This window comes from Mastigoproctus giganteus, chromosome 4 (genome assembly GCF_048544385.1).
Source record: "Mastigoproctus giganteus isolate SK-2022 chromosome 4, ASM4854438v1, whole genome shotgun sequence".
Taxonomy (NCBI): domain Eukaryota; kingdom Metazoa; phylum Arthropoda; class Arachnida; order Uropygi; family Thelyphonidae; genus Mastigoproctus; species Mastigoproctus giganteus.
Genome location: NC_143578.1, coordinates 221,576,983 through 221,604,086, shown reverse-complemented (window position 1 = coordinate 221,604,086; position 27,104 = coordinate 221,576,983). Strand labels below are relative to the sequence as shown.

Sequence of the window (27,104 nt, the reverse complement as noted above, 5' to 3'; positions counted from 1 at the left end):
ATTTTAAAAAATTCGGTATAAAGAAGTCGGTTAAACAGAGGTCCGACAGTAATTAAATCAAAAATGAAGCAATTTTAAAATACATAACCGATCGATTGTGCCATTAAAATGCTGGGAATGGGGCCCCGTTCACCCCACCGCAGTTTCGGCTCTGGATACTCAATAATTACGCATTTAGGATTTCATTCGTAAAATAAATGATCGTCTCAACAATGAGCTTGCAAATTTAAAAAAATAATAACAATGGGCTCTCGTGAGCCCACTATAGCTCACCACTGCCTGTATACCACTGTAGCATTTGAAAAGGCAAAAGGCCAAGGCCAGCAAGTGTGTTTATGTAGGTGTGTATGTATGTGTGTTGTTATGTTGAGTGACGGCACGTGGTGACTTCACAGCCAGGGGACACCATATCTCCTGTCCCCTGACTCCCAACCTTGGCCATGAGGGGGCACGCCAGGGTACACTTACCACCTTATCCTTATCTTCAGGTATTAATCTTTTCTAAAATCTTTAACACAGTTGTCTCCCACATGGTTGTTTTATCTCCTACAGCCACCAAGGAATAAACCTGATTCAATCTAACTTTACCTGAAAAAATTTCTTCCATGCCACATATTTCTTTCTAGAAATCATCTGATTATAATTCTTGTTCAACATTATGTATTGATTTCTTATATACATGATGAGATCCCCATCATCATCACTTCTTTTATTCCTTTCATAATCCCTTCTGGACTTCCATAACTTTTTATTCTGACTGTCAACTCATGGTAATGATCAAAATTCAGTCCAGGATTTTTCACTTCTTTGGTGAAGGGAAACTCTTGAACTACTTGCCCATTTAAAAATCATAAACAGACAGCTTTAACATTTAAAACAGATTATCAAAACACATATATAAAACAGATGAAAGAAAAAAAATTACTAAACTTTACCAAAAATGATCCACTTAGATAAGCACAAAAACGTGTACAGGTAACCCTCATGTGACACAGTTATTAAGTTTCTATAAAATGTTGTGTTGTGCGAAACTGTATTATACGGGACTAAGAAAAAGTACAAAAGGGCGGGTTGCATTCCAAAAGCTAACAAAAATACACTATTTCATTAACAAAATCTTAACAAAAATACACCATTCTAGATTTCATGTATCTTCTGCTCTCTTTAAAAAAATCAGTAATCTGGGTTTCTTTGCTTTTTCTTGATAAATCTTTGTGAATTTCATCGTATGGAACTAAGCATTTTTGAAGCTCCCTTTTGAACTTTAGACTCCTTTCATTCAAGAATCTGCACTCAAAAAATAAGATTCTAATTGCTCACCTAACTTTATGCCTTCCTGTATGCTTTTTAGTGTAAGATTTGGAAGTTTAGAATTTTCATCTGTGCTATCATCATCTGAATTGATTTGATTTTACCTCTGATGCCACTTGCACCAAATCCACTCCGCCAGCCTCTTTTTTTAACAGTAATTCTTGAAAGTCTTCAGTAATCATATCTTTTTTATTAATTTTTTAGGAGCATCGGCAACTAAGGCCATGTTACTCTGTGTATATTGTCTATAAATTGTGTGTCCTGAGGTCGATTTTCTGTTTTGCTGGACGAAAAACCCGAGATTCCTGGAGAAAAAAACCATGCTACCCTCGCCCAAGCCCAACTAACTCAGCCAAGTTGTGAAAAAAGACCCATAAAAATTCCTCCCTTCATCGACAGGATTCGAACTCAGGTCTTTTCCAGCCGATGTGGGGAAGAGGGCGATTTTATCAACTGTGCTACTCATGAGGGCTTCAGTAGTGACATCATCAAAACCTTCCCCTCCCACTGACTTAGCAAGTTCTACTATTGCACCGATTCTGTTTTCTACCGGTTCAACCATATTTCCTGAATGAACTGACTCTGGCCATACATTTTTACACACACATTTAACCTTTTGTTTCAACAATAAAGCAATGATTCTGATACAGTCCACAATTCAGAAATGTTTCCATGCCTCCATTACTTATATCTTTACTTATATAAACTCTAAAAGGAAGGAGATGAATCTTATTGGTCCACTTGACATCGATGGTTCGACCGTTGATGATCCTGCTCAGATAGCAAACAAACTGAATGAGTATTTTGCATCTACATTCATGAGGAATTATTAAGGTTTGAAAATGGCAGAAGGTTATCAAATTGTAGCAGGATACTTAATGATTTTCTAATAACTGAAAGCAAAGTGGAGGAGAAATTGTTGAAGTTAAACATAAGAAAAGCACCTGGGGTGGGTGGGATCTATCCAGTTATATTAAAGGAGGCAGCAAAGCAACTAAGCAAACCCTTAGCCATAATTATGAGAGCATCCTTGGATTCAGGGGAGGTCCCCACGGACTGGAGACGTGCAAATCTATCCCCAATTCACAAAGGGGATCGAAGGGTGACACGAGTAATTACAGACCAGTTAGTTTAACTTCTGTTCCGGGTAAAATAATGGAGTCACTGGTTAAAGATGCATTGCAGGATCATCTAGACAAGACTGCAGCAATAATTCAGACACAGCATGGGTTTGTTAAGGGAAAGTCTTGTCTGACAAATTTGATAGGATATTATGACGTAGTTACAAAGGAATTGGATGCAAAAAATAATTTTGATATCATATATTTGGATTTCAGGAAAGAAGACAGAGGGTGGTAATCAATGGGTGCTGCTCTTCGTGGACTAATGTTATTAGTGGAGTCCCACAGGGTTCGGTGTTAGGTCCACTGTTGTTTTGCATATTTATCAATGATATTGATGAAGGTATATCAGGCTTAATGTCGAAGTTTGCAGATGATACAAAGGTTGGCAGGGTTGTTAATGACAGTAATGGCAGTGTGCTACTGCAACAGGATCTAGATAATTTGGGCAGATGGGCTAAGAAGTGGCAACCAAAGTTTAACCTTGACAAATGCAAAGTGTAGAAGTAACCCCAGAGAAATGTACCAACTGTATGGTACTACACTTAAGGTGGTAGAAAATGAAAAAGACCTGGGAGTAATTGTGCAGTCAGATATGAAATTTTCTGAGCAATGCAGACAGGCTGCCAGGGTAGGTCATGGGGTTTTGTCAATGATATATAGGAATTTTGATAGCAGGGAGAAGGAGGTGATTGTCCCTCTGTATAAGGCAATGGTCAGGCTGTTTGTTGTTTGTTTGTTATTTGGTTTTTAGGAGCATTAGCAACTAAGGCCATATTGCTTCGGGAATATGCGGTGGTCATTCCCTTCACCTTTCCGCATCCTCCGTATTTGGTGGTGACAGGCTCGAACCCCGGTCTAATCAAGAAGCGTGTGCTACGCACTGCTGCTCCTTCCCACCTGGCTATGGAGGCAGCCAATGGTCAGGCCACGCCTTGAGTACTGCATACAGGTCTGGAGGCCTCATTTTAGGAAGGATGTAGATTTACTTGAGCGTGTACAGAGAAGGGCAACAAGATTGGTGAGGGGAATGAAGGGATCCTCTTACCAAGAGAGGCTTAAGTTCTGCAAATTGCAGTGGCTGGAGACTAGGTACCTGCGCGGTGATCTGATTGAGGTATATAAGGCCTTGAATGGGTTGAGCACACTGAATTCTGATGGGATCCTTCCACTTGTTCAGATTACGAACCTAAGGGGGCATAAATTCAAATTAAGAAAAGACGTAGAATAGATGTGCGGAAATTTGCCTTTAGCCAGCGGGTTGTTAATTGTTGGAACAAACTTCCATCTGTCGTTGTGGAAGTTGACAGGTTAAATAAATTTAAGGAGGAACTGGACAGGCATTTGGAGGGAATGGTGTGATTTTTTTTTTTTTTTGGCTGATGCTGCATAAGCTCATACACTTGCTTTCTTGCATCACATGCCACTACTACTTCAATAGATTCAGAATAAATTTTTTTCCAAAATCAATTGTAATGATTTTCTGATGTAATGAGTTTTAAAGGTGGATATAATTCCTTTATCTAATGGCTGAATGAAAGAAGTTGTGTTAACCCAGTACAGCTGTGACAGTAGGAACATAACTTCGACGTTTGGATGACTTAAATATTTTGAATGGCCTGATGTGCTATCCAATAGTAATAAAACTTTGAAATCTAGATTTTTCAAAATGTACATGTTCAATAGCACAGAATGTAACACGGGAATTTCCCCACAAAATAAAATACAGGAATTTCTCAATAATTTTTTTTGGACTAGCAAGTCAACAGCAAGGATTCAAAAAGAGTGGAAACGTTGAAAAATGACACCCAACATAATAGCAGGGTTTTCTCCACACAAAAGCTCAAAAATACCCTGTTATGTGAGGTTTACTGAATTTCTCTAACTGTGTTAGAGCGAAACCATGTTATATAATTACCATGTTGTTCGACGATTGCCACAATTTATCAGTCATGTTAGAGAAAAACTGTTTTGTAGAAGTACCATGTTATACGGAGGTTGCCTCTATTGTTATATATTAAACAGGCAGAATTGTTGAGCCATGTTTGTCACATCCACTGCGGTCCCTCTTTTTTCTGATTGCCCTTACCTCCTCTCCTTCTAATCTATAAGTGAAAATGCCTTTCTCCATGTTTTAATATTTTTATAGTTAATTTTAAATTTTGTTTTAACCTATTTTTAACACTGAAGGTGATCCTGTGACAGTTGGTTATGAATTCTAAATTCTTTAATTTACTTATTGACTAAGGACATAGATATTTTAATTTGTTATTAAAATAAAAATAACAGATAAAATTAAATACATAAAATAAATAAAAAAAAACAGCATTATATATAGTCCTCTAGTAATTTATCATAAAAATGTATATTTTTTTAGGCTGGGAATGATGCTGGCCATTTATATGAATTTTCATTAGAAACAGAAGCCAAAGGAGAAGATATCACCCAGATAGTGAATTTAGTGCCACTAAAAATTATAAAATTTTTGGCATCAGAGCGAACACCTGTTCATGTAATTCAGTTCAGGTAAGATATCTGAATTTTAATTATATGCATAAATATCAAATGTCTTGAAATAGTATGGGTGGTTCCAAAAATAATTCACATTATGCCATTGTTTGCATAATAAATTTTTATTTTCTTCTGTAATATAATTCCTCTACCTTTCAATTATTGCTTGCTTGCAGAAGCTTTTGAATATCATCTTCAAGCCATTTTGGTTGAGCTCTCAGATCATTTTGGATCACTGCTTGTGAAGTTCCATACGAGACAGAAACTGAATTCTGTGGGCGGGGGTTCCTTTCAGTGATAAGACAGCTGAACTTGATTCTAAAAAAGAGAAAAATCTTGAGGATAACAGGATTTCTCAATAACTTGAAAGTAATTTCAAGTGTATTGCTTATACCCTAACTAGAAGCTGCAAACATGTTACACGCTACAATTTTTTAAAAGTCAAGATCAATTCTGCTCTGTGTGCTTCATCTACAACACTACAAAACTAAAGGCATCATTCACTAGAGCCAATTTGGAAGGTAGAGTACCTAGACTTCTCTAACCTTTTATTCAAGCTGTAAATGAAGAGGAGTTGTTTTTTCTGAAAAGTGTACTTTTTTTTGATTCATTATGTTGTATTGTTGATTGTTTCCCTTATTGTAATACTAAACATATACTCAGAAACAACACAATAGATTTCAAAGTTATATTCTACAGCAATCTGAAATCATAGCTCTAAATTAGTCTATTTTTCCCACCCATGCAGCCTAGAACCTGTATCTTTTTTTATTCAACTTTTCTGTCTCTGGAAATTTTAAAAAATTAATAAGAGAAAGAAAAAACAATTACTGCATTTTCTACAATGTATGTATACTGAAAGGACAGAATTCATGGGATACCTGGTTCCTGGGCAACACAACACTGTCACCCCTCTCGCTAGTGGATAAACCCACCACTTGCAAGTATATAGGTACACTGCATTTGTGTAGACAGTAATTTGATGTCATTATGGATAAATATCGTGAGTTAACCGACTTTGAAAGAGGGATGATAGTGGGTGCCCGATGCATGAGTCACTCTATTGCCCTAGTGGTACAGAAATTGCACTTGCACTATCCCTGTTCAACAGTATCAAGAGTGTATTGGGAATACAGCATTTCCGGAATAACATCTCATCATGGACAACACTGTAGGTGGAGAAAGGTGATAGATGAACGGGGCTGTCATTGTCTGTCTCACATTGTTTCAGCCAACCAGAGAGTGACAGTGGCACAAATCATGGCCAACTTCAACGAGGGAGGTGCCTGAAACATCTCCACCAAGACCATCAGGCAATCATTAGCCGCAATAGGTTATGGGAGCCACCGACCCACCACAGTCCTATTGCTAACACTACAACACTACACCTTACAAGACTCTACACCTTAACTGGGCAAAAGAACATCAACACTGGACCTTGGATGACTGGAGATGGGTCTCCTGGTCTGATGAGTCCTGAGTCCTGTTTCCAGTTATTTCGAGCAGACAGGAGGGTGAGTGTCTGGCAGAAACTGCACAAAGCTTTGACTCCATCATGTCAACAAGGAACAATTCAGGCAGGTGGACAGTCGATAATGATTAGTAGAGGCATTTGATGCAAGAAAGCAAGCTTACAATGCTGCATAAGCTTGCTTTCTTGCATCAAATGCCTCTACTAATGCTAATGCTAATGCTAATGCTAACGAGAGTGGTAGAGAATGAAAGGGACGTGGGAGTGGTTGTGCAGGCAGATATAAAGTTCTCTGAGCAGTGCAGACGGGCTGCAAGAGTAGCTCATGGTGTATTGTTGATGATATATAGGAATTTTTCTAGCAGAGATAAGGAGATGATTATTCCCTTGTATAAGGCAATGGTCAGGCCACACCTAGATTACTGTATACAGGTTGGAGGCCTCATTTCAAGAAGGATGTAGAGATGCTGGAAAGAGTACAGAGAAGGGCAACAAGATTAATGAATGGAACAAAGGGTTGCTCTTACGAAGAAAGGCTTAAGTTTTGCAAATTACAGTGTCTAGAGAATAGGCACCTGCGAGGTGATCTGATTGAGGTGTATCCAGGAGCTCACATCTGGTGAGTTTGGGCTTGGCATACCTAGGATCCTGAGCTGGATATCATCATCCTTCTCTTTCTTGGTGATTCCTTTCTACTTCTCCTCTCTCTCTCTCTCTCTCTCTCTCTCTCTCTCTCTCTCTCTCTCTCTCTCTCTCTCTCTCTCTCTCTCTCTCTCTCTCTCTCTCTAAGTGTAACTCAGAAATTTTTTTTGGCTGGTGTAGCATAAACCTCAGGCTTCCTTGCACCATATAGCTACTACTACTACTTATAATAATAATAATAAAGCCTTGAATGGTTTGAGCATGCTCAATGCTGATGGGATTCTTCCTCTTGCTCAGAATAATCACCTGAGAGGGCATAAATTCAAATTGAGGAAAGACAGATGCAGGATAGATGTGTGGAAGTTTGCCTTTAGCCAGCAAGTAGTTGGTTGGTGGAACAGACTTCCATCCCTTGTTGTGGAAGTTGATAGCCTAAATAAATTTAAGGCTGAGCTGGCCAGGTATTTGGAACAAACAGAGGAGTGAAATGGGTGCATTTTTTTTTTTTTTTTTTGATTGATGCTGCATGTTTGCTTTCTTGCATAATATGCCTCTACTAATGCTAATGCTAATCAGGATTGCTACTTCAAAAGAATCTAAATAAATTAAGAACATGGTCTGTAAAATAGTAATTATGGTTTAACAGTGATAAATGTTTTATTTTTTTATTTATTTATTATTTTTTTTTTTGGCTGATGCTGCATAAGCTTGCTTTCTTGCATCAAATGCCTCTACTAATGCTAATGATCTAAGACGTATTCAATTGGCACATGTTGGGACTCTGGTACGTCTAGATGCAAATAGTGGACTCAGTGCCTTGCCATGTGACTGCCCTTATCTGGGCAAAAGGTGGGCCTACCCATTACTAGGTAGGTATCCCATGATTTCTGTCCACTCAATGTACTACAATGTAACTACATTGTAGACAAAAATGCAAGGGTTAATGGGGAAAGGAAACAAGAAAGTAATCTGTACTGCCTTCAACACAGTTTACTTTTGATAACTGAGTTAGACATATATATATGTCAGTAACTCTGTGTCATAAATATTCAAACTATCATCAATACATATTGCCATACAGCTAAATAAAGTTTTAAAAACCACTATCCATAATAATGATTACACTAATCTCATTGGTCTTCTTTGGGAAAAAAACCAATTAACCTGGTCCAACAGATTTATATCCTTCCTAAAATTAGAGTTCCAGACCTGTATATAGTACTCAAGATGTGGATTAACTGTTGCTTTATGCAATAAGATAATCATTTCTTTATCCCTACTGGCAAAATCCTGTATATCATTGACAAAGCCCCATGATCTGTCCTAGCAGGCTATCTACATTACCCAGAGAACATTATGTCTAGTAGCACAATCACTGCTGTCTTTTTTTGTTCTCCACTAACTTAAGCTTGTTACCACACAGTTATTATTCTGGAGTTATTGTTATGCATATGCAGTACCTTGCATTTGTCAATTTTAAACTTCAGTTGCCACTTCTCAGCCCACTGCAACCTTCATATCATCTGCAAACTTAGACACCGAGACTGATTATCAACAGGGTTTGATGAACATGTATTACAGTTATTTATTAATAATAAATAACTTGATTCCAAAAATAATGTACACCACACCACTATAATTACGAGATGCAACATTCTTCTCTTGAACAGCCGTAGCACATTTATTGGAAAACCGAGGTTTAGATAAAGGATGAGGTTTTAAAGTGGAATGTGGGATAAAGGATTGCTAATCGTTATGCAAAAAAAGAAAAAATTATTTGATACATCCGTTTTAGGTTCTGTGCTATTGAACTTGTGCTTGTTGAAAAATCTATATTTTAAAGTGTTATTACTATTGGATAACGTGCCAGGCCATCCAAAAATTTAAGTCATCCAAATGTTGAAGTAACGTTCCTACCACCTAGTACAACTTCTTTAATTATATCAAGGCATTATATCTACCTTTGAAACTCATTACATCAGAAAATCGTTACAATGGATTTTGGAAAACATTGAGTCCAAATAGAACTGATGGAAAACTGAAGTGATGAAGTCATGGAAACATTTTTCAGTTGTGGACTGTATCGGAATCGTAGTTTATTGCCCAAAGAAGTAATACTGTCAACATTAAATGCCTATTGGTAAAATGTACCAGAGTCAGTTCATTCAGGAAATGTGGTTTAACCAACACAAAACAGAATCCATGCAGTAATAGAAGTTGCTAAGTCAGTAGGAGGGGAAGGTTTTGATGATATGACTACTGAAGCCCTCGTGGATCGTCATGAAACCACCCAGGTGGAAAAGACCAATATTCGAATCCCGTCGATAATGGGAGGGATTTTTATAAGGGTTTATGGGTATTTTTTACAACATGGCTGAGTTAGTTGGTCTCAGGCGAGGGTAGCATGGTTTTTTCCTCCCAAAAGCTCTGGTTTTTCATCCAGAAAAATAGAAAATCAATCTCAGAACGCACACAATTTGAACACACAGAGCAACATAGCCTTAGTCACCGATGCTCCTTGAAAAAAAAATAAAAGTGAATGAATACTGAAGACAATCAAGAATTACTGGTAGAAAAAGAGGCTGGCAAAGCAGATTTAGTGGAAATGGCATCGGAGACAAATTAAATCAATTCAGAGGATGATAGCACAGATTAAAATTCTGAACTTCCAAATTTTACACTAAAAAGTATACGGAAAGGCATAAAGTTAGCCAAGCAATTAGAATCTTATTTTTGAATTCAAATTCTTTGACTGAAAGGAGCCCAAAGTTCAAAAGGGAGCTTCAAAAGTGCTTAGTTATCAAGTGTTATCAAGCAAAAGCAAGCAAACCAAAATTAATGATTTTTTAAAGAGAGCAGAAGATACACGAAATGTAGAATGGTGTATTTTTGTCAGTTTTTGTTAACGAAATGGTGTATTTTTGTTAGCTTTTGGAACATCCCCACCCCCTTTTTGTACTTGTTCTTAGTCCCATATAACACGGTTTTGCACTACACAAGATTTTGTAGGAACCTAACTACCATGTTATACGAAGGGTACCTGTACTACCAAAATTCCTGTATACTATAGCTAAAATACCATGCACTGTTCTGGCAGTGCTTATGAGAGAATTTTGGGTCGGATTGCACAATTACCCCTAAATCTTTTTCATTGTCAAAAAATAAATGTTTAAAACTTCAATCCCTTAACTTTCTTGCTTCTCAAATAATAAAATAATCTCTTCTTAAAATGAGATTTCCAAACTTTTATAGGGTATTCCTGATGTTGTCTAACCATTAATTTATACAATTGGATGATCACCTCTTTCTCCCTGTTGGCAAAGTTTCTATATGTTATTTAAAGAAAACCCCATGAGCTGTTCTAGCATATTTCTTGAACTGCTCATAGAATATTATGATGTCCTGTACCTCTTGGTCTTTTTCACTTATTGCTATTAAACCCCAGTTGCCATTTTCCAGCCCATCTGCTGCTTTGTTTATGTAGTTTCACTTGAAATAGCAAATCCTGATTACTGTCATTAATCACTGCACCCACCTTTATATCATCAGAAAATTTAGACATCATACTTGATATGCCACCATCAATATCTTTAGTAAATATTACAAAAAGTAAGGGCCCAATACTGAAATCTAAGTATGCAATGTTAAAATTATTCTTTGCATGCAGTGCCTTTGTAAAAAATTCATAGTAGCTAATCAGACTAGTGAGGCATGGTCTCTCTTTAACACATGATGTGATTGCCTTCTGGCTCCACTAATATCAAAATGATCTTACATTACTTTATTCAACTATTGACTCCATTATTTTTCCCCCAGCACAGAAGAACTTATAGGTCTGTAGTTACCCTCTTCATGCTCTGATTCCCACCTTTGTGAATAAGAAATTCATTTACACATCTCCAATCTTCAGGTACTTTATCTAAACCTTGGTTTTCCAATAAATGTGCTAAGGGTGTTCAAGAGAAGAATGTTGCATATCATAATTGGCTTGTTTCTAATTCTTCATTTTCATTTTCTGCCTACACCAAAGCTCGCAACAATTGTAAAGCAGTTATTAATCAGTCCAAACTAGAGTTTGAACAGGCTAAGAGTAGAAAACTTGCTTCCTGCCCTAATGGAAGCCGAGCATTCTAGTCTCTTGCCAAAGCTATTGGCCGCAACTTTTGGCCATCTCTGCTCCCACCTCTGTCCAAACCAGATGGTTCTGTTGTCACTTCAGCCAAGGATAAAGCTGACCTGCTAGCATCCCATTTTTCTTCCAGCTCATGTATTAATGATCTTGGAAAAACACCTCCCACCATTCCCAACACGCTCCATTCAATGCCTCCTGTGGTCTTCCGTCAAAAGGATATCAGAAAGATTTTGATGAACCTTGATGCTAAGAAAGCTTCAGATCCTAATGGTATTTCTCCACTTGTTCTCAAAACCTGTGCTCCTGAACTTACTCCTATTCTTTGCCGCCTTTTTTTCACTTTCTTATTCCAAAGGTGTTTTTCCTTCTGCTTGGAAATTTGCTCATATCCAACCAGTTCCTAAAAAGGGTGACAAATCCCTCCCATCCAATTATCGCCCCATTGCAATTACTTCTACTCTTTCTAAAGTAATAGAGAAATCAATTAACCGCCAACTCTTAAACTACCTAGAAACCTTCTGTCTGATCAACGATCGCCAGTATGGATTCCGTCAGTGTTGATCCACTGGTGATATTCTGGCTTATATTACCCATTTATGGACTAATTCAATGGAAAGATTCAGTGAAACACAAGTATGATAACTGATAGTTGCTCTTGACATCTCAAAGGCTTTTGATCGTGTTTGGCATAAAGGTCTTCTAAACAAGCTTCCATCTTATGGTTTGCCAACTGTTTTTAGCAATTGGTTATCCAGTTTTCTCTCTGATCGCTCACAGAGGGTGTTGTAGATGGCTCTCTGTCTTCTAACTTCTCCTCTAATGCCGGTGTCCCCCAAGGTTCAGTTCTTTCTCCCCATTCTTTTCCTCTTGTATATTAATGACCTTCTTCCATTGACTGAAAATCCTATCCATAGTTTTGCCGATCATATCACATTGCATTCAACTTTCCATTTTGAGAAACCTTGTCCTGCTCAATCAGCTTCAACTTCTCGAAAATCTGCTACCAATTCCTTAAATGCTGATCTTCAGGTAATTCTCCTGTGGGGCAAAGACAACTTAGTTGATTTCAACCCTTCTAAAACTCAGTCTTGTCTTATATCTCACAAAAAGGATTCTTCTGCTCCTATGCTTATCTTTAGTAACACTCTGATTTCTAGACAAAATGATATATCTCTTTTGGGGATTACCCTAACTTCTAATCTCTCTCTTGGCAAAAGCACATTACAAATATTGCTTCCTCTGCATCTAAAAAACTTGGTTTTCTCTTTCGCTCTCAGCATTACTTTTCTTCCAAACAGCTGCTCACTCTGTATAAATCGCAAATCCGCCCTGCCATGGAATATTGTTCCCACATCTGGGGTGGTGCCCCCAAAACCTCTCTCAGGCTTCTTGATTCCATTCAGAAGAGGGCAGTTAGGTTAATTAATGATTCATCTCTAACAGAGTCTCTCCACTCGCTTTCTCATAGACATACTGTTTCTGCTGCATGCCTCTTCTACAGATACTTCCATGGGCACTGTTCTTCTGAATTGGCTTCTATAATTACCACTCTCTCTTTCAAAACAGTCTGAACATGTGCCGCCACCAGCCAACATCCATTTACTGTCCAACTTCAAACCCACAGAGCCAACTTTTCATCTTCCTCATTTATTCAATCAACTGCCGTTTTCTGGAACAACCTTCCTTCATACGTATTTCCTGAAAATTGCAATCTATAGAAGTTCCAGTCTAATGTCAACAAATATCTTCTTTCGACTTCTCAACCTCCAACCCAAGCACGGTACTAAGTACTATAGGTTCTAATACCTCTCGTGTTTGGGGTTCACATAAAAAAAAAAAAAAAACTCCTGAATTTAAGTATGCCATCATTAATATGATTAAAGATTTATTTACCTCTTTTGCAGTTTCTTTTAATATAATTGAATAGATTCCATCAGCCTCTAAGGAGCTTTGTTCACTTTTTTTTTTTTAGCTGTAGAAATTTCTTTTTCATCTAAATTTCTCAGTTATCATAAAATCATTTAACTCCCAATCAGTATTAGATGGACTAATCCCTACCTATCTCTAAAAACTTCTTCATGCATGAATGTAGATCCAAAATATTTATTCAGTTTAGCAGTTAATATTCTAACTAATGATGATCTGTACAGGATTATCATAAGTTAGACCACCATTAGGCTAGTGTAAGTCATCCCTTCTGCCAATTCTTCTTTCAGGAAGTGAGCTGCCAATTCATGAATTGCATTCAATATTTGGAAAGTTACAACACCTAGTGATAAGACAATCTGATTTGCTTCTTCAGTCTGTTTGTAGAGTTATTCATTTTCACACCAGACTGACTGGTGCTAGTTTTTCATCTGGCTACTGGTTGCTCTGTTTTCGAGTCTGTGTTTAACCTGAAGCATCACTCCTCAGTCACCTCCCCTCTGCTGCTATCATCTATGTCCTTTCTGTACATGTTATAATCACCATATTCAAATTTTGCATGTCAAATATCAAACACCATGTTCTTTCTGTAATACATAATAATGTCAGAATTTGATGACTTAAAAAATGCTTCAAGCTCATCATATTTATTTATTATTCTCCTAGCATTGGTGTATAAGTAAGTAAATGTGGGCATGTTGGTGTTTTTAGTCCATGTCATGTTTTAGCCCATATCTTCTACTCCTGTGTGGACCATCATCATGCTCTGTAATCCTCCACTCCTACTTTTCAGAATACTGCATGTGACAAAAACTTCAATTCAAGAATAAATTCCAGCTCTGCTTATTGCCATCATTAAACTATTAGTGCATGTTAGTTCTATTAGACACCGACCACAATGTATAAGAATACATTTATTCACTGGTATAAATACAAAACTGTAGGAAACAAATACATAAGTTGTAGATACTATACAATTAAAACTCTATAATTAATTAAATAAAAGATTAATAAATGCTCTTTTACCACATGGATAATACAAAATTAATTTATTAATTACATGCTTTTGACCTAATTCCTAAACTTATTACAAAGGTGACATTTCAGATCCTTGCCAGATCCCATCATCAAATCATATGAGGCTGTTAACAGCCTCTCACACCTTGGCTTGTCTAACTAAGATTGCTCTGAATAAAAGATATTTATAATTAAAGCATTCAAATCTAAGTTAAAATGTAAGGAAACTTTCTTTCTAGAATGAATATTGTCTTCTTCAGCCAATAACTTGATGTCTACAAATGTTTAAATAATAGTATTTATTACTTTATCAATGCATTCTTCAGATCTGCCAACTAGTGGTTTAATGATATTAATATTGGCTATAAATTTGGATAGATTATGTGCAGGAAATCCAATGCAGAAAATAATTGAATCAATATCATAAAAATGCTAGATGGCAAATTCAAAGAACCCATCAGTTTAAGTATGTAATTTATCCAATATATTAGGGAACTGAAAATTTGTGAGATGTGAATACTGGTATCGTGTGATGTGGTGTTTTTATATACTTGTATTCCACCAATTACCCCCAGGGGTTCACATCTGGTGAGTGTGGGCTTGGCACACTCAGGATCCTGAGCTGGATATCATCATTCTTTTCTTTCTTAGTGATTCCCTTCTACTTCTCTCTCTCTCTCTCTCTCTCTCTCTCTCTCTCTCTCTCTCTCTCTCTCTCTCTCTCTCTCTCTCTCTCTCTCTCTCTCTCTCTCTAAGGGTAACTCAGAAATTTTTTTTTTTTTGGCTAGTGCAGCATAAACCTCAGGCTTCCTTGCACTGTGTAGCTAGTAATAATAATAATACAGTGGATTCCGATTATTTGGGCCACTGCTTAATCGGGGCAGCCGTTTATTTGGGACAAATCTTAAAAAAAAGAACCCAGTTGAGAAAATAGCAAGGGTTTACTTCACTTAATTGGGACAACGTGCCATTTAATCGGGGCAGGAGACTCCATCACTGGAGATTACCCTATGATTGTCTCAACCATACCACATAGTTTGGTCAGATTTCTGGAGGTCACAACCATAAAACAATAAAAACAGTAAGCAGTCACCTGTTTATTTGGCTTTTCTGTTAGTGCAATCTATCATAAATGGAGAGTAAACATGATCTTATTGAAAATGCAATAATACCGACAGCTGGAATTCTGTGGGTTATTATGGTGAAATGTGTTTACACTTCCATGGAATCTTCAACCATATAAAATAATTAATTTTTAGAATCTTCTCTTCATTCCTGTTTTTAAAGCTGCCTAACTTGTTACTCCGTTCTCATTTGTGTCTAACGCGTTACTTGCAATTTGTCTCTGCCATGTTCTTTGTTTTTGATTGCTTATCTTTTTACTGTTTTAAATTTTAACCCCCACCCACAAATGTCAGTTAACAGAAATGTTAACTAGTTAGTATGTACATATTACAGTACGTATTAATTATTCTGATTATCAAGCATATTCTTCCGATTTTCACGTATCATTTAATTTTTTAATTAGTAAGGTAATAAAAGGTAAATTTGTACTCTTAATATATCTTTACTTTTATAGCCTGTGGATAATATTCTTCCTATTTTCGCTAATTAGAATTGCTGTTTAATAGAATTAAAATTCAATTCACAAAAGTGATCACAATGACCTGCACTTATTACACACATCGTACAGTGAATGGTACTTTACTTTTTTTTTTTCTTTTCTTTTTTATGTGAACCCAAACACGAGAGGTATTAGAACCAATAGTACTTAGTACCGTGCTTGGGTTTGAGGTTAAGAAGACGAAAGAAGATATTTGTTGACGTTGGACTTGAACTTCTGTAGATTGTAATTTTCAGGAAATACGTATGAAGGAAGGTTGTTCCAGAAAACGGCAGTTGAATGAATAAATGAGGAAGATGAAAAGTTGGTTCTGTGGGTTTGAAGTTGGACAGTAAATGGATGTTGGCTAGTGGCGGCACGTGTTCGGACTGTTTTGAAAGAGAGAGCAGGAATTATAGAAGCCAATTCAGAAGAACAGTGCCCATGGAAGTATCTGTAGAAGAGGCATGCAGCAGAAACAGTGCATCTATGAGAAAGTGAGTGGAGAGACTCTGTTAGAGATGAATCATTAATTAACCTAACTGCCCTCTTTTGAATGGAATCAAGAAGCCTGAGAGAGGTTTTGGGGGCACCACCCCAGATGTGGGAACAATTCCATGGCAGGGTGCATTTGCGATTTATACAGAGTGAGCAGCTGTTTGGAAGAAAAGTAATGCCGAGAGGGAAAGAGAAAACCAAGTTTTTTAGATGCAGAGGAAGCAATATTTGTAATGTGCTTGTGCCAAGAGAGATTAGAAATCAGGGTAATTCCCAAAAGAGATATATCATTTTGCCTAGAAATCGGAGTGTCACTAAAGATAAGCATAGGAGCAGAAGAATCCTTTTTGCAAGATATAAGACAAGACTGAGTTTTAGAAGGGTTGAAATCAACTAAGTTGTCTTTGCCCCACTGGAAAATTATCTGAAGATCGGCATTTAAGGAATTGGTAGCAGATTTTCGAGAAGTTGAAGCTGATTGAGCAGGACAAGGTTTCTCAAAATGGAAAGTTGAATGCAATGTGCTATCATTGGCAAAACTATGGATAGGATTTCCAGTCAATGGAAGAAGGTCATTGATATACAAGAGGAAAAGAGTGGGGGAAAGAACTGTACCTTGGGGGACACCGGCAGTAGTGGAGAAGTTAGAAGACAGAGAGCCACATACAACACCCTCAGTGAGCGATCAGAGAGAAAAATGGATAACCAATTACTAAAAACAGTTGGCAAACCATAAGATGGAAGCTTGTTTAGAAGACCTTTATGCCAAACACGATCAAAAGCCTTTGAGATGTCAAGAGCAACTACTTGTGTTTCACTGAACCTTTCCATTGAATTAGTCCATAAATGGGTAACATAAGCCAGAATATCTCCAGTGGATCGACACTGACGGAATCCATACTGGTGATCGTTGATCAGACGGAGGGTTTCTAGGTAGTTTAAGAGTTGGCGGTTAATTGATTTCTCCATTACTTTAGAAAGAGTAGAAGTAATTGCAATGGGACGATAATTGGATGGGAGGGATTTGTCACCCTTTTTAGGAACTGGCTGGATATGAGCAAATTTCCAAGCAGAAGGAAAAACACCTTTGGAATAAGAAAGTGAAAAGAAGGCGGCAAAGAATAGGAGTAAATTCAGGAGCACAGGTTTTGAGAACACGTGGAGAAATACCATCAGGACTTGGAGCTTTCTTAGCATCAAGATTCATCAAAATCCTTCTGATATCCTTTTGACGGAAGACCACAGGAGGCATTGAATGGAGCGTGTTGGGAATGGTGGGAGGTGTTTTACCAAGATCATTAATACATGAGCTGGAAGAAAAATGGGATGCTAGCAAGTCAGCTTTATCCTTGGCTGAAGTGGCAACAGAACCATCTGGTTTGGACAGAGGTGGGAGCAAAGATGGGCAAAAGTTGCGGCCAATAGCTTTGGCAAGAGACCAGAATACTCGGCTACCATTAGGGCAAAAAGCAAGTTTTCTACTCTTAGCCTGTTCAAACTCTAGTTTGGACTGATTAATAACTGCTTTACAACTGTTGCGAGCTTTGGTGTAGGCAGAAAATGAAACTGAAGAATTAGAAACAAGCCAATTACGATATGCAACATTCTTCTCTTGGACAGCCTTAGCACATTTATTGGAAAACCAAGATTTAGATAAAGGACGAGATTTTAAAGTGGAGTGTAGGGTAAAAGATTCCATTCCTGCAAGAATAATTTCACTGACACGATCTGAGCAAACGTTGACTTCAGAAGTTTTGAAACAGTAATCGGACCAGGGAAAAGAAGTCTTGCAGTTCATTCCATTTTGCATTCTTGTAATGCCAAACAACACGTGGTTGGGAATAGCCATGAGATAAAGGTTCCATTGGAGAAGAGACAATCATCAAGTTGTGATCTGAGGTGCCTAAAGGATCTCTCACTTTGACCGTGTACTTAGAAGGGTTGTTTGTGAGAAAAAGATCAAGCGTATTGGCTGTATGATTAGGATTGTCCGGTATTCTTGTAGGTAAATGAACAATCTGTGCTAGGTCGTTAGTAATTGCAAAAGCCTCAGCATCTCTACCTGCTGGGTCAGTGTGACTAGAAAACGGAAGCCAGCTGGAGTTGTGAACATTAAAATCACCAAGGAAAATTACCTCAATGTTAGGAAAGTTGGACTGGAGAAAGTCAAGTTGCTAAGAGAGGAAGTCAAAGAGCTCCAAGTGATTAGTGGAGTTGGGAGAACAGTAGAGAAAACAGATGAATTTGACACAATGAGGTAGAGAGATTTTAAGCCAGAGAAGATCAAAGAGAGGAGATTCCAAATTGCCAAGTCTCTGACAGGGAATATCAGAACGAACATATGCACAAGTACCACCTTTGAGGCAAAAGGAATCATACAGCGAATAATTTGGTCATCTGAGATGAACAGTAGATGAATCAACCGATAACTGAGATTCTGTCAGAAAAAGTACATGGGGTTTGGCAGACTGCAAGTGGAAATGGACATCGTTGAGATTAGAATTGAGACCACGTATATTTGTGAAATGAATTAGGAAGTCCTTGGGAGGTTTAGATCTTTTCGCAGATAAGCTTGCTCTATTAGTTTGACAATTCATGGTGTATTCAATAGTAATAAAAAGTAGGTGGGACATGCTGTATGAAGTAATGAAATTTTTGGATATGGCGTACATGTGGTAAGAATATACCCAGATCCTTGACATAACGTGGCCTCGACAATGCTCCCCACATACACACTACTCGGACTCCCTCCAGTCACTATCTGGCAGAGTAGAGGTAGCAAGATTATACACCAGCTGATCCGGAAGCTTCCTAGAGAGTTACCAATAGGTTCAGTCCAGTGTACTAACTAGCGGCCGGCCTGCGAACACCGTTTTAGAGCTGTACCCTCGAAATGTAAGGAATATTGGATCTCGCCACGATATTCATCATAACCTCAAAAGTCATCAATCATACTGCATGATGGAAGAGATAGGGAAGGGTTGACCGGAACTTAGCTCTAGAGACTAAACATGGGTTCCACCACTTCAAGCCTCCAATAAGCAAAGTGGTGGTATTTCACCGGTTTATGAGAGTCATCTACCACCTAGTACTGCCTGGTAACATAGAGGGGCGGCGTTCCTCCATGTGGTGTGGGCGCTACACCTCGACCCCTGCTTACGTTGGTTCACACCTGGGTGGTCACCCACCAGTACTTGTGCATGGAGGTTATACCCAGGATTACTAACAGTCCCACCATCGTGAAGGTGCAAGCAGAGGATTTGGCTGTCACAGACCGTCCGGACTTCGCCGAAATTGGGTCCACTTGACTTGAGTGTCACCCGAATATCAGTTCCATCAGCGTTTTAGACTCCCAGGTAGCAAGTACAGCTTGTCTGGCATATCTGAGAGAATGTCTATGACGACCTCAAGGACCACCGAACTTACTATGTTGAGTTCGTCGTAATGTGATTTGATTGTACACTGAACCAATTGTAAAGCAGGGGTCCATTGTATTTTTAACTTTTTTAATGTTAAACTTCGGATGATTGGGGCAGCTGCTTAATCGGGCCAAAATGCACTAGTCCCGATGTGTCCCAAATAGCCAGATTGAGTGTACTTGCTATGCACTGTGTAAATGTGGCATTGAGAAAAAGCAAGGACATTGAATGCCATAAGAGAAAAACTAAAATATTACTGACATTTGTGAAGCCATAAATTTATGTCTTAATGCTCACTGTGATTTTTAAGAATACAATGCATAAACAAATGTGCAAGTTGGTCATGGGTTCACTGGTTAATTTCCACTTAGCTGATTTAGTTATGGAAGAGTTAGAGGAAAGAATGCAGATTCAAAGTTGGGTCAGACCATATTTGAGCATGAAGATGCTATACTGATGACTTATTTTCCCCAAAGAACAGAAAGGCATCTTAAACTATTTATACCATCTCTCCACCTACATAAAATTCACTATAGAAATAAGAGCAACTGAAACCTGCCATTTGTAGACATCTTGATATACTTGATGGATAATCATACTATGTATACCACTGAATTTCATAAAAAAAATCAATGTGCACAAGCCAGTTTACAGACTATTTCACCTGCCATGCACCAAACCACAAGAATAGTGCAGTCTGAGCATTAATGAATAGAGCTTTGTTGCATTATACTGGAGGGGAGGAGAAGATAGGCAACAAGAAATTAATTTTTTTTTTGGTAGTTGTTGACGCATCGGCTTCTGGGGCCATAGTGCACCTCTCAAGGTTTTTGCAGTACTTTGATCCAAGCCCGAGGCGGGATTCGAACCCGCGACCTTTGGGTTGCCAGGCAGGCACTTTACTCACCTGGCTAGCCCGGTCGGCCAAGAAATTAATAAGGTGCCCACAAGTTTGTAAGCACACTCCCGAATGAGGCTCAGACAGATATGAAATTATGGCTAGTCATGACCATGAATATAGAGAACATCCTTCAAATGCATGTATAGCATGCATCCCAGTTTTACCGAGGGATGCCTCAGAAAATCATCAGGGTACTTAAACAATATAACAGTCAATGTAGATACCTGGTAGGAAATTACAAACAATCCTCCCCCAATTAAATCCCCCACATCTGAAATGGGATGCTTTATAAAATCTCATGTTTTGAGTGCAATGCAAGCTACATCAGTGAGGCCAAAAGATGTCTCAAAAATCACTTGAGTAACTGCATAAATGCTACTCATAATGATGTGAACTTTTGTTCAGCTATTGCCAATCATGTATGGCAACAAGTGCAATAACTAACAAGTTGAAGCACATATGAAAAAGATCAACAATGTTTGACCTTAGTTAGAGGCTATATATATTAAATGCAAGAGAAAATTAATTAACTGAGACAATAATACTCACATTCACCTGATCTATGAATTGCTGTTGCTTCAATGTGACAACATCCAATGGAAAGGTAGGGATGAAAGAGAAAGTGGTGAACAAAGGAGTAGAATGCTTGAATATGGTAATGAGGGCTTTACATCAAAACATGGTATGCATACCCCACATGATTTTGCACTGATAATGTAACAATACTTGTTTAAACACATTTCAGAAGGCAATATTCATTGTTCAAAAGCTTCTATATATTTATTTTAACTTAAATTTAATATTTAAATTTAAAATATATTTTATTTTATTTTATTTATATAGTTTGAATTTTACACTATCTACAACTTTAGTATTTATTTCTACTGTTTTATATTTGTATCTATGCCAATGAATAAATGCATTCTTATTCATATTAACATTCTAACAGAACTAACATGTATTGGACCTTGGAGTATTCTTCTAGTAAATTATTAATCTGTGTATCTCCAAACTAATAATTCTTTGTCTGTTTTTTGTTTGTTTGTTTTTGACAAGTTTCTCAAGTTTGGGTCTGCATTCTTTGTTAATTTTTGCATAGATACCTTGGTCATCAAAAAGTTAAAAATTTCATTATTGTAGATGTCTCCTGATAACTGCAGTATTAGCTCCTTTGTCCACTTTAGGAAAGATTATGCTTCTGTTCTATCTGAAAGATTTAGTCTTGAATCTCTGTATGGGTCAAGTGGTTGTGTTTGCATTTGATGGTTTTCTAGTTAATCTTTTTCAAAATGCAGATAAATCGTAAATTAAAGCATCGCTAACCATAGGATTATTAATTTTAGCATCTCTAACCATAGGATTATTAATTTTAGAAGTGGTAGTACCTATCTGTGTTAGTAAATCTAACAACAAAAACTGACTGCTAGGAAAGAAAAATTTTGCTCTTTTTCAAGAAATTGATGTTTGTTAGATTAGGAACCTTGGAATAGAGCATAGGCCTGAATTTTGTTACCCACTATGGTAGATGGGGAGGTAATAGTTCTTGTGGGATGAAGGTGAAAAAATGGGGATTCTCACTGTTCTATAAACCAGTATTAGTCTGCTGGCTGTGGAAATAAGTGGATTGTTGTTGAGGTCTATTAAATTTTCATCAAGCTTATTTTCTAGGCATTCTTTAGGTCTATTAATTAACTTTATAATTTGAGAAATTTTCTTAAAATATTCCCTGCTCAGGATATTTCTAATATATTCTAATAACTCAGTATATCTGCAGTTAAGGTAAAATTACTTAAGTTTAGCTGGCTTAATTTCTTGACTGATGGATCTGACCTTTTAATGCTGAATGAAGCTGATTAAGAACAGATGATCAAGAAGATAGGCCTTTCACAATGAGTTGGAATATTGCATTTTATGAGAAATCTAAATCATTTAATGTCCTATTTGGATTTCTCATCAAATACAGATTATATCTTTAAAGCTTTGATACCCATGGCTTCCACTTCTTCATCAGATGGGCACTTTTGCATCTATAAATAATGATAATACATACATGATTTGTGTGAGATTATGCAAGTAAAAAATACATGAATTATTAAGAAGGCACCAAATACTGAGCTTTACTTATATTAACCCTCTTGTTAAAATAGTAATGCATAGTCCATATAATCCCTTAATTTAGTACAACTGGTACAAATATTTTGGCTGTTTTTTAACAAACTTTTGACTAATGGGAATATACATCTAAAGTCAATGACATCTGTAAAGAAAATGCCTATCTTTTTCTTCTTTCCCTTTTTCTTGTCGACTGAGATAAGTTTTGATGTCTGGGAACTAGGCTACAGGATGGCTCATCCATCTGTCCTGTTCAAAAGGGTGTTGAGAACTTACTGGAAAAGAATGATATTGTGATATAACTATTACTTCTTGTATGTGGGGGATAGTTTGATATTAAAATATTCTGACTTTGTACTATATATCCTCTTCTTGGGTTTTTCAAAATTCTCTTGGTTATCTGATTCTTGGAAATGTCGCTCACTTAAGTTTTGATGTTGATTGGTTCATGCAATCCCTCACCATTTGCTAATGGGAAGAGATCGTATGAAAAGCATTTCCTTAAACTCTGTGCAATTGCTGATTTGTTCACATAGAGTGTATGAGGTTCTTCCAATTTGAAGCTCCTGGAATGATTGTATATTTTGGAGCCAGCGAGACATTTAAGCCTGATTCATTTTCAGTATTCTTCTTTCCTTTTCTTCCATTTTCTCTAGGTCTACTAAAAATATATCATCACACACTCACTCTACTTGGTGTACTGGACCTCTGACAGTGTTGGTATCCTAGTTGTGGAAGATGAAAATGGTTGCTTCAGCATGGCTTAAGAAACAAAACTAAGTATATCAATGTGCCTTACATACTAGAATATCAGTAAAATAGGATTGCGAGAAAATATAAGTTATGTACCTATTAGACAAGGAATATCATGAAAAATAAAATAAAATTACTTTTGACTGTTTTTTTTTTCTTTACTTTTATTTATTAGAAGGCTACTAAACGTGCCACTTTCCAAAATAAGAGAGAGAGAGAGAGAGAGAGAGAGAGAGAGAGAGAGAGAGAGAGAGATTTAGAATTATTACTGATATTTTTTTAAAAATAAACTTTGTTAATTCAGTTTATTAATTATTTTTTTTAAAATTTAATATCAGTATTTGATTATAGCCTATGTCAGAAATACCTGTTTGTTGGACAAGGAGATGGAGCACTAACTGTATATTGGCTTCAAGAAAACGGTGATATTTCCACTATGTTTGAATATTGGAAATTTGGATGGCATGATTCACATCTTGGCGCTATTCAGTATATTGGTATGAGTAAAGATGGAAGGTAAGAATTCATACTCAGTATTCTTTACTTGTTACAACCTTTTGCAGTTTAAATGATAGGTAATAATACTATTATGTTGACATTTAACATTATACAATAACGTTAAACAAAAGTGTCCTGAAATCTAAGGTGTATATGCTTCCTCATCTTTAAGACTACACTTCTGATGATCCTTTTTTACACCTTGTTTATTAAAACATGACCAGTTAACTAACAGCGAAGCTCAAACTGAGTTTCACCTTTTTTCGAACACAGCCATAGAATAAAACTCTGTATTTAATTAAAGCTGAGCAGTGTATAATTCATAAAACTTGGTTCACATTAAACAATAACAAAACTTTAAATTAGTAAATGTAGAATTGTCATGATCTTCTATGCAATGTAGATATCAGAATATCAGCTACTATAAGTATCAGTATTCTTAATACGCATCCTCCACCTTAGATTGGATAACTAAAGTCTTGATTGAATAGGCCTTTAGAAATTCCTAGATTCATTAGCAGGACTGAAACCCAGGCCTCTCCAAATCATTTGAAACCACTATACTGTCATGGAAGATACTCAATATGTGGCCTAGCCATTACCTTATATGGCGGGATTCTGCACACATAATAAGTGTCTTGCTATCCTTAGATTAAAAGCTTCAGCCTGTTTTTACAGCATCTCCTTTCTTCAACTTTGACCTTCCTCTTATGGAGTGTAAGTAGTAATTTTTACAAAATAATGCAGGTGGGGTATTGGTAGGGAGGTTAGCCAAAAAAGGAAAAAGGAACACAGTGTGACATGTTTGAACAAATTATGCATGCTCAGTTGCTGAAAATAAAGTTCTGAATAACATACAATAGAACACCCTGCATCTCTGTCTTGCTGTGACTGTGAGTAAAGAGGCTTTTTAAGAAATTTCTCCAGTTGTTGGTTGCAGGATTTGAGTCTAGATTTCAAAGAAAGGGTAGGTGAAATATAGCAGGGTCTCAAAGATTCCACTGCATTTCTTTTGTCCTCCTTTTGTACATGGCATTAAAGGCAACCCCCGTATAACACGATACGTCTGGTTTTGCCCTAACACAATTCATAAATTGCAGCAATCCTCACACAAAATGGTACTTATATAATATGGTTTCGTTCTAACATGGTTAGAGAATTTTGGAAAACATCACATGGCACAGTATTTTTGAGCTGTTGTGCAGGGAAAACCCTGATATGTTGGATGTAATTTTCAACATTTCCATTCTTTTTGTGATCCCCGCTGTTGACTCACTAGTGGATATGCAAAAAAAAAAAATAAAAAAATTATTGGGAATCCCCTTATTTTATTTTGTTGGGAATCCCCTTATTTTATTTTGTTGGGAATCCCCTTGTTAGGTTGTGCTTGTTTGAGACCATAAAAAATTGTGACTTCAAAGCATGCAGTTTGTGACTTTTAAGGTTTTTGTAAGGTTATCTTTGTTTTTATTTGATTGTTTATAAATTTTTCTGCATATGTATCACTAATCTTTATTCTTAAGAACTGTATTGGAATAATTTCTTTGTTATGAATTAAATTCCAGCCCTAAATTATGCTGGCGCATTATAGCCTTAGTAGCTAATGCGCCAATAAAACCAAAGCAAAACCAAAAAACAAACCAAGCCCTAAATTATGCCTAAAAAAAGACATTTTTCAGTTGTGGACTATATCAGAATCAGCTTTATCACTCAAATAAGTAAAACCATCAGCATTAAATGAGTGTTGGAAAAATGTATGGCCAGAGTCAGTTCACTCTGGCCATACATTGTGGATTTATTGGATGATTGTTTTCTGCAGCAGCATGTTCGAGAGGCAACCAGAGAAAGTAATACTCTTGATCTGGTTATCAGCAGTGATCATTCGTGTATTAAGAATTTGCAGATAAAGGAACCACTAGGTGGCAGTGATCACAGTGTGCTGAAGTGGGATTTACTCAAAGAGGTAACTACCGTCAGGGGTAAAGGAAAGGGTTTTTGCTTCCGTAAAGGGGAGTACAGTGGTCTCAGACAGTTTTTAAATTCTGTACAGTGGGATCGACTGACGATGTTACAAACAGTAAATTCTAAGTGGGAAGCATTCAAGGAATTAATCGTGGAAGCTACTAGACTTTTCATACCGATGAAGAAATATTGTTCAAGGTTTAGGCCTAAATGGTTATCAAATGAACTAATGAGACTCGTGACAGAGAAGAAAAATGCATGGGATGCATATAAATTATCAGGCGACGCAGAAGCCTGTAGCAGATATAAGCTAGTCTGTAATCAGGTCACAAAGGAGGTTCGGCAGGCAAAGGCGGATTACGAGAAATCTTTGGCAAAAGATGCTAAGAAAAACAGCAAGGATTTCTTTACTTATATAAACTCTAAAAGGAAGGGGCTGAATATGATTGGTCCACTTGACATCGATGGTTCGACTGTTGATGATCCTGCTCAGATAGCAAACAAACTGAATGAGTATTTTGCATCTACATTCACACGTGAGGAATCATTACAGTTTGAAAATGGAAGAAGGTTATCAAATTGTAGCAGTGTGCTTAATGATTTTGTAATAACTGAGAGCAAAGTGGAGGAGAAATTGTTGAAGTTAAACATAAGAAAGGCACCTGGGGCGGATGGGATCTATCCAGTTATATTAAAGGAGGTGGCAAAGCAACTAAGCAAACCCTTAGCCATAATTATGAGAGCATCCTTGGATTCAGGGGAGGTTCCCACGGACTGGAGATGTGCAAATGTATCCCCAATTCACAAAGGAGGTTCGAAGGGTGACACGAATAATTACAGACCAGTTAGTTTAACTTCTGTTCCGGGTAAAATAATGGAGTCACTGGTTAAAGATGCATTGCAGGATCATCTAGACAAGACTGCAGCAATAATTCAGACACAGCATGGGTTTGTTAAGGGAAAGTCTTGTCTGACAAATTTGATTGGTTATTATGATGTGGTCACAAAGGAACTGGATGCAAAAAATAATTTTGATATCATATACTTGAATTTCAGGAAAGCTTTTGACACTGTTGCGCATGGAAGACTACTGTACAAATTGGAGCAGAATGGTATTAAGGGTAAGTTGCTACAATGGATAAAAGGATGGTTAAGTGGGAGAAGACAGAGGGTGGTAATCAATGGGTGCTGCTCTTCGTGGACTAATGTTATTAGTGGAGTCCCACA

At 37.1% G+C, this 27,104-nt stretch overlaps 1 protein-coding gene across 1 annotated transcript in view; it reads left to right on the top strand.

Moving 5' to 3' along the window:
- Positions 1-27,104, top strand: part of LOC150087426 (cilia- and flagella-associated protein 44) — a 577,933-nt gene that overhangs the window by 261,078 nt on the left and 289,751 nt on the right. Inside the window, exons 15-16 of the mRNA XM_090372063.1 lie at positions 4,810-4,958; positions 23,769-23,933. Of these exons, the coding sequence (XP_090228189.1) occupies positions 4,810-4,958; positions 23,769-23,933 (314 nt within the window). The remainder of the gene's footprint in view (positions 1-4,809; positions 4,959-23,768; positions 23,934-27,104) is intronic.